The 15,634-nt window shown below is 33.2% G+C and overlaps 2 protein-coding genes across 4 annotated transcripts in view; one reads left to right on the forward strand and one right to left on the reverse strand.

Annotated features, from left to right (window-relative positions):
• The window catches only part of LOC140669796 (cytosolic carboxypeptidase 3), an 11,719-nt gene extending 359 nt beyond the window's left edge, over positions 1–11,360 (forward strand). The window contains exons 1-15 of one of the 2 annotated variants that reach the window (XM_072899911.1): positions 1,847–2,058; positions 2,632–2,858; positions 3,832–3,984; positions 4,237–4,556; positions 5,430–5,579; positions 5,650–5,761; positions 6,167–6,412; positions 6,581–6,913; positions 7,542–7,769; positions 8,197–8,288; positions 8,376–8,607; positions 9,156–9,267; positions 9,362–9,557; positions 10,176–10,388; positions 10,585–11,360. In XM_072899911.1, coding sequence (XP_072756012.1) covers positions 1,986–2,058; positions 2,632–2,858; positions 3,832–3,984; positions 4,237–4,556; positions 5,430–5,579; positions 5,650–5,761; positions 6,167–6,412; positions 6,581–6,913; positions 7,542–7,769; positions 8,197–8,288; positions 8,376–8,607; positions 9,156–9,267; positions 9,362–9,557; positions 10,176–10,388; positions 10,585–11,170 — 3,273 coding nt within the window. In that variant the 5' untranslated portion in view covers positions 1,847–1,985 and the 3' untranslated portion in view covers positions 11,171–11,360. Of the gene's footprint in view, positions 1–1,846; positions 2,059–2,631; positions 2,859–3,831; positions 3,985–4,236; positions 4,557–5,429; positions 5,580–5,649; positions 5,762–6,166; positions 6,413–6,580; positions 6,914–7,541; positions 7,770–8,196; positions 8,289–8,375; positions 8,608–9,155; positions 9,268–9,361; positions 9,558–10,175; positions 10,389–10,584 lie in introns of those variants that run through there. The other variant, XM_072899912.1, reaches the window with a different exon arrangement.
• Positions 1–12,534, reverse strand: part of Nadsyn (NAD synthetase) — a 21,535-nt gene extending 9,001 nt beyond the window's left edge. For both annotated transcript variants that reach the window (XM_072899915.1, XM_072899917.1), the window contains exon 1: positions 12,315–12,534. The gene's annotated coding sequence lies outside the window, so the exon portion shown is untranslated. The remainder of the gene's footprint in view (positions 1–12,314) is intronic.
• Between the last annotated feature and the right edge of the window lie 3,100 nt (positions 12,535–15,634).

Consider the following 15,634-nt stretch of genomic DNA (forward strand, 5'->3'; position numbering starts at 1 on the left):
AATACAAATATAATTATATATCGTCGATACGAGATGAAATATGGAATAGTTTAGTCAAGCATTAAGCTTAAAGCAAGAATAGTCGGACGGTTGAAATTGAAGATTGCATTAATGCCAATATTATCGTTTCGTATGCAATTGGGCGGCGATATTGTTATGACTGTTAAAAGTCGGCGATTGCGTGTACGCTTGATGGAACTTTTGGCGGCAACTTGCCAGCTAATCCTATCAATTGGAATCCTATCGATCGCTCCAAAATTATAAACTGAAACGTTCTGTTCTCCTTAGTTCGGTGCGCGTTGATTGATCAATAATCTGGACGGAAAACCCGGTACGGCCAGGTAGACCACCTTCTAATCTGTCTTGTATATGGCAACCCTCCTTTACAGTCCACATAATTTTTCTCAACAAATATAAATTCGCTACGATGTGATATCAAATTATCTTAAAATATTACAACTTGATAATATTCACATATAACATGACCAGATGTTTAATGTCTCGATGCGGGACGTGTCCAAGAAAGTAAAATAAAAACTTTAATAAAACGCGTGTTTATATTTTTATACATTTATTAATATATTTAAACTGCAGAAGAGAGAGAGAGAGAGAGAGAGAAAACATATTTTTTAATTTTTTACAAATTAATATAAATTAATATCACAAAATTAAATACTTTTCTCCCTTAAAATAAACATCAAACTTAAAATCAAAATTAAAATTATGTAACGTATAATTTTCGTATCACTAATATAAAATTCTTTTTGATAAAATTACTCTCTAGTCATCCTTTATATTAGAGTACGTCTCTCTTGCGCAACAAGTTGGATATCAAAATAAATGACACATCGACGAGTAATTTACATACCTACATACGAAAATTATTAACATATGTACTTGGAGTTGAAATACCTCCACGTAAATTAAACACAAATCAAAACCTCAAATTAACAGCGTTCCCCCTTGAATTATGTAGTAAGGTTTTAATTGTTTCCAGTTGTATTTAATATCTTTAGACACGATTGGAATTCTCCGCGACGGTATTTTCCGTGTCGGTTGCGATTTTAACGAGCTTCTTCGGAAACGTCGATAGAGTCCGTGGAATTACCGAGCCCGACGAGATATTATGTCGATGAGCCGCGTCGGCGGCTTTCTGGAACGAGAACGGTTAACGAACAATCGTTCAGGTCGTAGCTCCGCCCACGATTCGCGACGGTTGTCAGGCAATCATCCAAGGGAACGTTCCACTCAATCTCTTCAGCAACGCGAGCCAGGTTTCTCTGTAGCGTTCGCCAGGTCGAAGCTACCGCATAATTCCGAATAGTTTCTAACAACTTGTACTCCTCGGTTGCATGGCGGGTTGCATGGCGGGTTGCATATCCCTTTTCCCATTTATATACACTCTTGACACTTTCATATTATTTATTATTACTGCGAACAGTGTTGGTGATTGATATAGTTGATGTATTATCAGACAAAGTTCAAGTAATTCAATTTTGAATCAAGATTTGCTTTTTTTATCAATTTTAATTTCACATATGTCGGTGAAAATTGAAGTTATAATTGATAAATTATGTATGTAGAATTCCTAGAAATACATATAGATATATTGTCTTTAGACAAAATTGCACGAGTCCTTTCTGCATTGAGAAAAAGATGTTAAATTCTTTTGGAATTGATTTGCCTTCATAAAACGTAATAAATCCTTAGTCACCATAATTAATTATAATCGTGTCGAGATCGACATTTACATGGTAATAAATTGATAAGATCTGTCGTGACAAGTTTGAGAGATGAGAATGTAAATGTGGAAAATGAAGAATCCGATTGTCAAGTATCTTCTCGGAGAGGAAGTACCGACAAGGGAGGATTACACGGATTGGCATGAAAATGCTAAAGGCGGAAGAACGTCGCCGATACTCGCAGTGGACGTTGACAATCGCGACGAGCAAGATGAGGACGAGACTGACGAGAGATAACGAAAGATGATGAAGGAGGTGTCGAGCAGCAGGGTGAGAGAGCTTCAAGCCATGCTATTTCCGATCCAACCCATCCCAGGTGAGCGAAGAAACGAGAAGAAACAAGAATAATTATCACCGGTTTAAAATTAATAATAAAATTGTTATCATCGTTCCACAAATTAATTTCTATATATCTCGATGTATTATTCAATACAAGTGGAAAAACAATACACTTAGAACAATGTGTAATGAAGATATCGGTGAGGTCGCAAACTTGAGGACATTGTACCCAATCGATCTCATACGTAGTCACGTTTAACATACTCTAACAATAAGATGTAATGCCCATCATTATGATATGTTATGTAATCGTGTGAATAATTCAATTTTCAAATTTAAATATTTATTTCATTTCAATATACTTGTGTAATTATTTTATTATACATGTACATTATACATGTTGCAAGGTGCATTACACATGTTGACGAATTTTCCGCGAATAAGCGAAAATTCATAAATTATTTTCAAACGTTGTTTTAATTCAAAAAACTTATACAATATCATTAATCGTGATGAATGTACTCTTGATTTTTTTCTGTTTACATTTACAAACGTAATTTTGCCTTTCGCAACAAATAATGACAAATAAATTATTTTTTTAACGATGCAGGTGGCATGCTTTCTGATTTAGCGCCACAAGAGTTGCAAATGTCTCAGCTTGAACATTACGAGGGCTCGACTTTAAGACGGGGTGCGGAATCGGCACTGTTCGCGATACCCCTCAGTTTGTCTAGGCATCGATATTCCTCGAAGGAAACTCTTCGGGCGGTTCTCGATGCGCGTTGCATCGTCGACGGAAGTATTCAGGAAGCTGCCAGGTGGCCGACCGAATGTCAAGTAAGAATTAAGGGGTTACACCTAGTCGTAACGGAGCAAAAATGGTGTTTTTAATGAATTTTTTTTTTTCCTTAAGCAATGAATTTTTTTTACAATTTATTTTTTATTTTACAATACAATATTTGGACTTAATTTTAGTGTATTTACATTAGAAAAAATTTCAAAATATTTTGAATTATGGCCGCTCTCCCGATGGGTCTTTTTTTTGTGCTTTGCGGTGACCACTGTAGTTTGGAATCGGCTTATTTGAAATGAAATTTTTTTGCGGTTATTAATTGCAAAATATACATTCTACAGACTGGACCAAGGGTTTTATGAAAAATTATTTTTTTTCAAAATGACGACTGTCTGAAGAAAAAGTTCGATTTTCATCTTAAAAAAAGGATTGTTTTTTGTTGATAAAAAAAGGAAAAAAGCAATATAAAAAAAATCCTTTGTCCAATCTTTGCTTAAGTGTATAAGAAATAAGTTCACAAAATTTGAAGAGAATCGATTCAGTAGTTTTTGCATAATCATGGTCACCTGATTTGAAAAATGCACTTTTAAGAAAAACGCGTTTAAAGTTTTGTGTTGTAATTACATTAAGATACTTATTATTTTTTTAAACTTACATGGAATCATCTATTCCAGCACCAGATCAACATAAAATTTTAAACACATATTTTCGAGACATTGTACTTTATGAAAATGAAAAAAAAAATGTGATTTTTCGAATTTTATGACTAGGTGTAACTCCTTAACGCGCTTGTACGTCGCGATTTGTAAGAGAGTAAGAATGAATGTCAGAACAAAAATAATTAATGTTTGAGCCTTTGTTATTTAAAGCTAAAAGAATATTTTAATAATTATCTGTATCTATTTCATAAGAAAAATTATTAATCTGTTTTACTTTGATTGATATGAGTTAATTCGTATATTATAATTATGTGTATTAATTAAATGTATAATTATTCGAGGCAAAATAATTCTTCAGGTAATCTCAGAACGAATTCGTCACATAGAATACAATTCTACTACCCCGGAAGCATTTTATATTCCAACAGGAAAGGAACCACGACCAAAACCGATTAACGATGAACTTGGAACAGTGATATTTCGCTACTGTCCAACCAACGTTACTAATTATGTAAGTCATCAAGAGACCCAGCATCTGCATATATATGTATGTGTGTAAATTAATCCGCGCGGATTCGATCAACATATAATATAATAGATGGTCAATGATCGATATACAATAGATGGCGATAAATATTTAAGGACAAGTTTGACGCAAATATTTTTGATTTTTCTATTAGTTTATTCGAGAATATTAAAATGAGAAATAAAATAGAAATGAAAATGATGAGAGTCTAAAAATAAGAGTTCGTTATTTCTACAGTTTAGCCGATCTTGCGTGGGTGGTAGCACGGTATTACCTTTCTCCGCGGAGTTTCCCGGGGAATCGACCACGTGCACCGTAGATGCTAAGGATGGCGTTAACGAGAATGATATCTTTTTTCTCACCGAGGCATCTCGATCGAAAGAGGACAGTACGGATTTGCGATTCGAATCGCGATTCGAATCTGGAAATCTCGGCAAAGTAGTAAAAATAACTGATACGTATTATCAGCTCTACCTAAGAAGGGATCTCTACACTCAGAGGCATACGCAGTGGTATTATTTCAAAGTATCCAATACGAGAAGCAGAATTACATACAGGTAAAATTGAAGAATCCGAAATGAAATTAAAAAAAAAACATACATTAAGATTTTTATTAAAAAAAAATTTGTTATTTTATTATTATTAGCTTTTTTATGTTTTTCAAACTTCGCAAATTAAAATTGTCAAATGATGAGTTATGTATAACGTATATAATGTCATTTTTAATAATTACTAGAATATTACAACCGCACGCCATTTATTTTGTGTATATGTATGTACACATATCAACACAATACATATATATGTATATATATATATAGTTTTAACTTATAAAGAGTATTTTATTTATCATAAAATAATAAGTGTTATATAACAATCAGTCTTATATTTTGTTAATGCGTTTCAAATTTGATTTAAATTTTCTTTAATTTAATCAATTATCAAATCATCAAGGACAATTATATTTATGATTAATATTTGCTAATGGGATCTAAATTTTCTAGAGGTATTGCTAGAATATTGCTGCTGTAAATTTTGTACGTGACAAACAATATTCTAACAGATACAAAAAGTAGCGATAAATTTTAATTGAAACAATCTAGAAATCTATCTACATTAACAAATTATTTTTTTGAGTGTATAACAATCAGTCTTATATTTTTTTAATGCGTTTCAAATTTGGTTTAAATTTTCTTTAATTTAATCAATTATCAAATCATAATAATCCTGATCAAATTCTAAATATTACGGAATGAACGTGATAAAAGTAAAGCATATTTTTTATAGGTTTATTAATACATTATAAATATTTTTCTATTTAGAATAATACATACATATATGTGTATTTCTTGTTTTTAAAAAGATATTAAAAAATGTATACGCATAATTTAGCCTCTATAAAATATATTGCGCAAATTATTACGGTTTAGATTCTCCATCGTGAACATGTGTAAAGACGAGAGCCTCTACAACGAAGGTCTGAAGCCTCTTCTCTATTCTACGGAAGACGCTCGCACTCGATCCATAGGATGGAGAAGATGCGGCGATAATATCGCATATTATCGAAACAATGATTCATCGTGAGTAATAGAAAATTCCGACCTATGAATCTCGCGACGCGCGATTACAATTGTGCATAAATAATTGCAGAAGCGACGAGGAGAGGGAAAAACATACGTTAACATTCAATATCTCGTTCCCTCACGATCATGACATCGTTTATTTGGCACATTGCTATCCGTACACGTACACCGATCTCCAGGTACGAAAATTGCATTTACTGCCCTGCAAATAACAGTCTATAAATCATAAGCAATATTTATACCTCATTGGCGGACATTATTTCGATCGATTTCCATTTTCTTACATAGCACACGAGAAAACAAGGTGTGTAAATATAGGTGTGTGTGTGTGTGTGTGTGTGTGTGTAACATATATGTATGTAAATTCTCTTAGTAATTATTGCGCGGAATTGTTCCCACAGTCGCTAAAAATAAATGTATTATTATTTCGCATTTCGGAATTTATTTTGCATTCCGCATCCTTTTCCATCATGATTCTATCATCCTATAAGCATAAACAATTCCCAACAGACCGATTGTATTTATTCCGTCCCGTCGTAGATTAAATCTCGGTCTACCTCTAATTACGCGCATAAACATGCCAGGAGTATCTCGGCAAAATCGTGGCGGACCCCGTGAAAACGAGGTTCACCAAGCTGCGTCTGCTGTGCCGCAGCTTGGCCGGAAACGGCGTGTATTACTTGACCATCACCGCACCGACGCAAGATGAAGAGGTAAAAAGGAAGAGGGGGGTCGTTATCACGGCCCGCGTACATCCCGGTGAGACGCCGTCGAGTTGGACGATGAAGGGCATCATCGACTTTCTCACGGGGGACACGAACCGAGCTAGAGTAAGACGCGTTTACAATTCTTATAATATAAACAAATATTCAAAATATTCAAGGTTCGAAGAAAAAGAAAAAATACCAGACATATGTAATGACGAAATGGCTGCAAGCGATTAATGTATCGCCAAAGCGTGAAACAATTCAGCTACTAATATCACGTGATTATTATAGGAGCTCAGGGAGAGATTCGTCTTCAAATTAGTGCCAATGTTAAATCCCGACGGTGTAATAGTGGGCAACAATCGATGTTCCCTGTCTGGTAAAGACTTGAACCGGCAATACAGAACCGTGATGCGGGAGAGCTATCCGTCTGTGTGGCATACGAAGCTGATGATACGGCGACTCCTCGAGGAATGCGGAGTGGCGATATACTGTGACCTTCACGCTCACTCGAGAAAGCATAATATATTCGCATACGGATGCGAGAGTAAAAGAACAGGATGCAGCGGAAGATTATCCGAACAAGTATTTCCGCTGATGCTCCACAAAAACACAGCTGACAAAGTGAGTAATATATATACGGTAGAGATATAATTATATCTTTAAAAACTTCATTTTAACCATAGGTACAATTTAAACTTAAACTAGTGAATTTAAGAGAATTTTATGCCAGAAATAGCATTCGAAAATTTTATTGAACAATATAACACTTAAAAAAAATGATGTTGCAACTTGAACAAAAATTTTCTAGGTGTAAAAAATTAACTGAAACAGATAAATTATTAGCAAATACTGTGATACTGCATATATTTTGCACTTGATCAATTTAAATGACAGAGACAGAATTTATATCCGTACTATTGGTGTAATTTAGACGGAAAATTTGTCTGCGATGCCTATCTTTTTAAGTCCTATTGTCAAGGACAATTATATTTGTGATTAATATTTGCCAATGGGATCTAAATTTTCTAAAGCTATTGCTGCTATAAATTCTATACGTGACAAACAATATAACCTAACAGATACAAAAAGTAGCGATAAATTTTAATCGAAACATCTGGAATCTATCTACATTAGCAAAATATTTTTTTGAGCGAATCTTTTCTTTAATTGACTCTGATTATTTCATTGCTTATGTAACAATAATGTTATATTAACAATTTTTTTTCTGCTACCTTTTCTGCGATTCTAGTTTTCTTTCGAAAATTGCAAATTCCACGTTGAAAAAGGAAAGGAAGGTACGGGTAGAGTGGTCGTATGGTCGATGGGCGTTCAAAACAGTTACACCATGGAGGCATCTATGGGTGGTTCCAAGATTGGTTCGAGATGCGGAACACATTTCTCCTCTCAGGACTACGAACAGTTCGGCAAGGCTTTCTGCGAGACCCTACTCGATTTTTCCGATCAGGATCCGATGAAGGTAATGTCTATTTAATTAATATTTCGATATACTTTCTCTTGCATTTTTTTGGAAATTATGACACATCAAAGTATGATATTAAATGGAAAATAAAGTCGTTATTCACATTTAAGTATAGTAACTTTCATGCAAGAAATACAAACACCATTTATTTATAATGCAACAGTCAAAATTTAAATCGATCCAACTCTGTTTATCAAAAAATTTATTCAATAAATGATTCATGTGCTTCCTCGGGATTTGTACTACAAGTAAGTATATTATTTAAGATTATTTCAGCAAATAATAATGTCTCTATATTCCTCTGTGAATTTAGAGACACTCGAGAGTTAACTGAGAATTTTAATATTTAATTTACATAATTATTTACATAATAATGCTTAAAGATGACTGCGCAACGAATCCTGAATAAATGCGGATTCGACAGGAAAAGCTTCGAAATAAGATCATAGCCAGATTGACCAAGGAAGGGTCCAGCGCCGAGGAACCTACCAATATCGATTTGACCGATTACTCAAGGTATAGCCTTCTTATAATAATACGTGTTTTATATAATACATATCATCCGTGGAAAATGTTTATGAGTTGACGAATTTTTTTGATTAGTGACGAAGGAGACATCTCGCAGGAGAGCTTCTCGTCGGAGGAGGAAAGAATCGAGTACGCGGATGCTGCGTGGTCCAGCGAAGGCGGAGAGTTCCTGGCGGGTCGCCGTCGGTATCTTTGCGCGCCTCCACCGTCGCCGACTTTTGTTCCACCGAGAAGTGTCGGTCTTTACAGAAGAAGAGCGCGAAGGGATGTCGCGGGAAGAATATATCTGGAGCGCAGACGAAACCTGGTATATCTCTACACTCAAAAAAATATTTTGCTAACGTATTGTAGATAGATTTCTAGATGTGTTTCGATTAAAATTTATCGCTACTTTTTGTATCTGTTAGAATATTGTTTGACACGTATAGAATTTATAACAGCAATATTCTAGCAATACTTCTAGAAAATTTAGATCCCGTTGCCAAATATTAATCACAAATATAATTGTCCTTGACGATAGGCCTTAAAGATAGGCATCGCAGACAAATTTTCTATCCAACTTACACTAATAGTAACAGATATACATTCTGTCTCTGTCATTTAAATTGATCAAGTGCAAAATATATGCAGTATCACAGTATTTGCTAATAATTTATCTGTTTCAGTTAATCTTGTACGCCTAGAAAATTTTTGTTCAAACTCCAAGATTATTTTTTTGCGCGTATAATTATTCTAATATAGCTAATTCGGAAGAGTAAGTCTAAAAGTATACAAGGTGAAATTTAATTTTTTGGAAAACATGTGTCGCAGCATCTTCATCCTCCGAAATATAATAAATAATATTTTTATCGATAGACGCAACGTGCAGTAATGGACTTGCCGACCACTGATCCGGGTAGCGATTTATGTGATCTGACCGATTCGGCTGACGAAAGTTTCATGAGAAGCGAAGGAATAGAATATGACGGTATATATATTTATCAATTCAATTAATATTTCAATATCAGTTATAATTGTACCACATATATATATATATATTTTTATGCATACTGATCTTGTAGTTGCATGGAGTAACACGCAACAGCATCGTGAAGAGATATCGAGCTTTCCGAGAGAGACGATCGAAAGAGATGAAAAACAAGAACAGGACAAAACGTTGATTCTACCGGAAATCGTCAGACCTCGTAGTGTGTCTTTTGGAGAATTATTACCGCGCAAAGATCATCAGAGGACTCGCCAACGGACGCGATGTCTTCGGTAAGTAAAGTTTCAATGTTGTCTCTTTTTCGTCCCCTTCCACCCGAAAGGAAATATGTAAAAATCATTAATGAAAATTAAAATTGACATTTCTTTAATGTCGCTATCACTAGATTTTTACTAATTGCAAAATGTAACATCTAACATCAGAAAGTATAATGTTACATCTTTTTTGTTATATCGCATTATGCCTACGTTAGAATTTTCAGACATATACATAAATAATAATAATATAAAAAAATATAGAGCTCTCAATAATGTAATATAATAAAACAATAAAACGGGTTAATTAAGAGCCAATCGTACAACAATAGGGAAAGGTCAAAATTGATTAAAGAATTCAAAAGAATTTCATTTTAAACATTTTGATCTTCTTCCGGCCATCTTCAGTAAAACTGTTAAACGTATCGATTTGAAAAATATATATATATATATATTTTTTTAATTTTTTATTAATTTATATCCTATTTATGCATATTAGCTCTTACTTTATGAAATAATAACAATATATTAATAAAAACAATTTCGTCTAATAAAATAGTAACCAGAGTAACATCTTAGGCTCAAAAACTTTGTGTTTTAAAAAATATTTACTCATAAATTTATATAATCTGTCAGAACGCTAAAAAATCCGTCACCAGTATCGCCGACGAATCGAGAGGCGAGAATCAAGTTAACGTCATTGAGGAGGCAGATTTGGACGGGTGTACCGTCCGCCACGGAGGGCAGCGAGGGACGTCTGGTCGACGCATTCGTTAAGACACCTCTGAGTTGGGGTGTCTCCAGATACGCTCTGATGCACTATCCCACGGACGAAGAGGTCACGCTAAAGTAAGTTAATTCTCAATTTATACCCGGAGTCCGTAAAATAAGTATGTCGATGATATCATGGTGTCAAACATTTAAATTTTTTGATTGCGAAATTTATTACCCAATCTAAAATCTATCGCATCCTCGAATCCTGCGTTTGAGAGAAAACTACATTTCATCGCCCGTGATATTTTATGATTTTTTTTTTTTTTCTTAGACAGATGCAATCCAAGAAAGTACAATTGCTCGTGTACGACGAGGACAAAGACGACGTCAGGAAGACGCGAAAGAAGTCACGGCGAAAGCGACAGGGTGTCGCGAAAAACGCGTCCCAGCTGAAGGGATCCATGCGAACGGACGGGCAGAAGACGTCGAAGAAAAAGAATTCGACCCTCGATTGGCAACGGGCGGTAAATTTGGACTCTAGGACCAAAGATAGGAGCGCAAAAATCTCTTCCTCTTTTCTAACGATCGAAGCGGATTCGTTGAAACTGCTAGCAGCGTCATCCACGTCGCCAAAGAGGTCACAACGCAAACTTGAACCGCGCCGGAAATTCCATGACATCAACACAATAGCCTCCACCAGTATCAGTGTCAAGGGGAAACCGACGCGAGCATGCCGCCGTGACACCTTGTGCGAAAGCACGACGTCGGATGACGTTTCATCGGACTCGGGTAAGCCAAAGGTCACGAAAAAAAAGCAAAAGAAAAAGAAGCAGCAACTAAGGAAGGCGGCAGCGAGCAGAGGAACGGAGCAGATTAAGCGCGCCTCCAGCGCGAAAATTATACGCAATAATGTTTAAAGTTTGTTTTTAACCAATCTGTAAGACGTAAATCTTGGATCTATACACGTGTTTTCTCATTACGAGAAAACAATTTTTTTGTTAGATTAGAAAATAGCCGCATTATTTTATAAGCGAATAAATTCTAAGCATTATCTAATATCGGTATCTGAGCGATAAATAAACAATTCACGAATAATAGAAAATAACGTTTGTATGTTTTATTTTAACTTTCTACAATTAATTTTAATGGATCACTGAGATGTTAAAATGATATAAAAGTTTTATCATTAAATACGATTTTATTCGAATAATTTTCAATAAGATATATTTATACTTGTTCGATTTTTTCGCATAAAATAAGATAAAATTTATTTTATTATTATATAGCTTCACAAGTATAACTGAAATGAAAAGAAGAAAAGAAATGCATTTGCTACTAAATAGAAGCTTTAGAATTCAACTGTAAAAGCAAGAAGAAAGATACATTTAAATATAAATATAATATACATAATACATGTTATATAATTCAGCATCATATTCTACCGAATAGTTTATCAACCCACTCAGTACCAGTCAAAAATTGTACATATATTTATATGTATCATTCATATGTATATAATTCTCTGCGGAATTTAAGTGCTAGGCAATTAGAATATTAAAAAGAGAATATTAAAATTATCATCGTACAGTGTATTAGACAATTGCTCTTAAAAAATGAGAACCGAGGAAATACGTTGTATTACAAATTAAAAAGAAACGAGAAAAAAAAAAAATAGAGTTAAACTACGACGAGAGAATTTTACTCCAGACTCTAGAACGAAAATCAGAGATAACGCAAGTATATGCAAATAAAAACGACTATCTTGCGCTACATCTCTGACATGCGGCATAATTATCGCATCACGTGTTCGAACGATTGACAATGCAGTCATGTCACCATGGCGACGCACGAGCGCGAGATAAACAATTTGCGGCCATGGAATAACATCACATGGCCCCAATCGTCGTAAGGCTAGATGAACCAATGATGAGATTTCGTCATCGACGCTATATAGAGATCTTACGATCGGCCGAAGGTCATTTTGATGAAACCGCGAACCGACATAATGAATTACAAGAGAGATTGTCACGGAAAGTAGAATAAAACTAAGACTATTATTACCTTTGATAACCTGGATGTCTGTCAGAGAACAAGCGGCACGTGACGCATTCTCTCTCGCTCACTATTCGCAACCACAAATGCGCAATTACAAGGGTGATAAAAACAATTATGCAAAATTAACGGAAGCACGTTGTAACACGTCGTAACACGATGCACACCGGGTTACTGTTTTCAGTCTTCGTGAAATCTGGTCTCTGGTCGCTTTGTGCTTTGTGTGCGCGACCGATAGAAATCCCACTCGCAAATCAAAGTTCATCCTCGCCATCTCGCGGCAATTTTCTCTAACATTGGGAAGCGGGAAATTTAACTTTTTACATTTATTAAAACTAGAACGCACCACATGTATTTTTATAGTTTTACGATCAATTTTTTGTTAAATCATGTAAAGCTAAATCGATTTGTATTATTGTTTCTTTTCCTGCGATGCTGATTGAACCTTTTCTATTATATACTACAAATATAACTGTCATCGCTGAAATTGTATTTTAATAATTTGAAAATAACGTAAAAGAGTTGATAGCAATGAATGATTTTATGTAGTCGCGATTCATGTTTCGTTCTCGAATTCTGCCGATATGATCGTGAATAGCTTTTTGCTTTGTATTAAGTAAGAAAAAGAAAAGAAGCGATGGAAAAGAATATAATGATTTATTAATGTTTTCAAAGGAAAAGCCACAGGAATGCTTTATTTATTCAGTTTTATGAAAGAATGAGTTGCCCACGCGCTTCTCTCGTGCGCAGTTTTATATTTTAAAATCCAAATCGAAAGAAACGAAAAGAACAAGTCTTTTTTTAGTCGATTTGCTAAATAATAATTGTAGTTAAATAATTACAAGAGATATTCTGTTTGTAAACTACAATGAAAACAGCAATATTTCGCGCAATAAAATGATTACTAAAAGCTCAAGGTGTGAATTTTGAAATCACGCTCCCGTTAGTTTAGACCCATTTTATTTCATAAAAATATTCATTATTACTAGCAATCAATAATTTAGTTTGTGAAATCAATTTATCTTTGAAAGATATGAATAGTAACACTCCTATTATATTAATATATTGTAGAAGCTTGCGTCGATGCATGATAGTTCACATTTTAAACAGCTATATAATAGCAGAAATATATATATTTTAGCAATTCGATAAATATTAAGAATTAAAATAGTGGCGTGAGTAATTTTTTATTCGTCTTAGGAGTGAATTTAATACCAATTAATTTTTTTACCACAATGCACATGATGCATTAGACTATTTGTTTTTTTCCTTTAGATAAATATTCTGCCATTGTTCATATCTTCAAGCTAGAATTGTATCTACAAATAGTTTTTAATGTGTCTTAAAATTTTTTAAGTGATCAAGGCGAAAGAGAATGCACACATTACTAATTAAAATGTCATTTTAATTGTTAATGATTCCCACTATATGTACAATATTTACACAGAATGGCTTAATAAAAATCGCAAGCTATTGTACTATAAAAATTAATGAAACAATCGATATGCGTACACGTGTACACGTAATTACAGCCTTGAACATAAACTCTTGATTCACTATTTATATATATATATATATATATATATATATAATTGATATTTAACTTTTTAATTTAGGTGTAATTGCAAAACTAATATAACGGTGATATTTTCGTATTTATGCATTTTTATTTTAATCAATTTTCCCTATAATTAATAATATGTAATTAGTTTGTTTAACTTTTTATGCAATGGTACGATCACGTTTATATTTACGAGAGGTAAATCATTCTATCCCTAACAGCGCACATATTCAAAAGATGTTTTTAAGAACTCTATAGAATGTTAAAACTTATTTTAATATTCTGCGGATCTCTTATAAACATCTTTTGAACATGTGTGCTAATAGGGATATAACAGATATATATCTGTTCTTTTTCTTATACATATAACTTATATATCTATATTATTATTATTAATCCCCTTACTTCGTACTGATGGGTAATTTTTGTCTGTGATTTTTCTAACAACGTGAATTTTTCGAAAACAAATAATCATAAAATAATATATTTAAGTAAATTATTTTTCATTTATTATTTTAGTCTTTATTTAGAATATTCAAAGAAGGTATATACATTTTTTAGATTTTTTAAAACACTTTTACATATTAATGAACTTATCGAAAATAAGCTGACTCACCTGTACAGTTAGATGATGCCAAAAATAACAATACGGAGTAAGAGTTAAAATACGAAAGTTTGAAATATATTATAACTATTTAAACATTAATTGAAAAATATAGTACTATTGGTATCTACATACGGTTAACACATATCCATACAATAAAGTATTTTATTTTGTCTGCATTGTAAATCGACTAAATGCTCGTAAAATGATATTCTTCTTTTGCGTTAGTTTCTTACTTCATTTATATTTTTCTGCGTGAAAAAAAATTGAAATAAAAGGTAAAGTGCGAAATGCAAGTTAATTTTAAAACGTTTAGTTGAACTTATTACTTGTTGGTGTATTCTACGAAAGAAGAAATTTTAAATACACAAATATGTACATAGCCTAAAAATATTTTCCTGTATGCGATTTCTCGTAAATATACATTATTTACTATACATGACATCGACAAAATTTTAATGGAGTCTCGAACACAATACATAAGCGTAATAAAAAAAAAAACTTCCGCGACAATACGTCCTCGATTATGCCTTTGTAAGAAAAGTCATATGCACCTTGCACTTGATAGTTTACGACGCTTATAAAAATTTCGTTTATCACTTTTGTATTATGCAATACAAATAGTAAAATAATCGACATAAAATATACTATACCATACTTGCAGGTCAACGAGTACTGACCTGGATTTCCGTCGATTGTTTATTGTGAGCTATGCGTCTGCCAAGCTTTGAATATGTTTGTTCGAAAATATTTTACAACAGCGTACACGTGACTTTTACTTTTTTTAAATTTTTTATGTATATCTGCGTGCCCTTAAAATCAACTGCAAATTTGCCCTTATGTGACAACAACGAAATTAGACGAAAATATAAGCGAAATTAATATTTGATAGCGAATTTTCATTTTGAAAAAAATATAAATATTGCGACATTATGATATAAATTTTTCAATAATAAATTAACCCAAAATATAGCATTAAATTATTTCAAAGTACGAATATAGAATTCTACGCAACATTTTACTGAAATAATAATTTCTAATTTCTTGAAGAATACGTTAAATGTAAAGTATCGTTTTAAAGCATATATACATTTGATTATAATAATGATTTTCATTGACACCGTTTCATATAAAATAATACGTTATAAATCTGGATCAAGAAAT

Source organism: Anoplolepis gracilipes, chromosome 9, assembly GCF_047496725.1.
Source record: "Anoplolepis gracilipes chromosome 9, ASM4749672v1, whole genome shotgun sequence".
NCBI classification, from domain to species: Eukaryota; Metazoa; Arthropoda; class Insecta; order Hymenoptera; family Formicidae; genus Anoplolepis; species Anoplolepis gracilipes.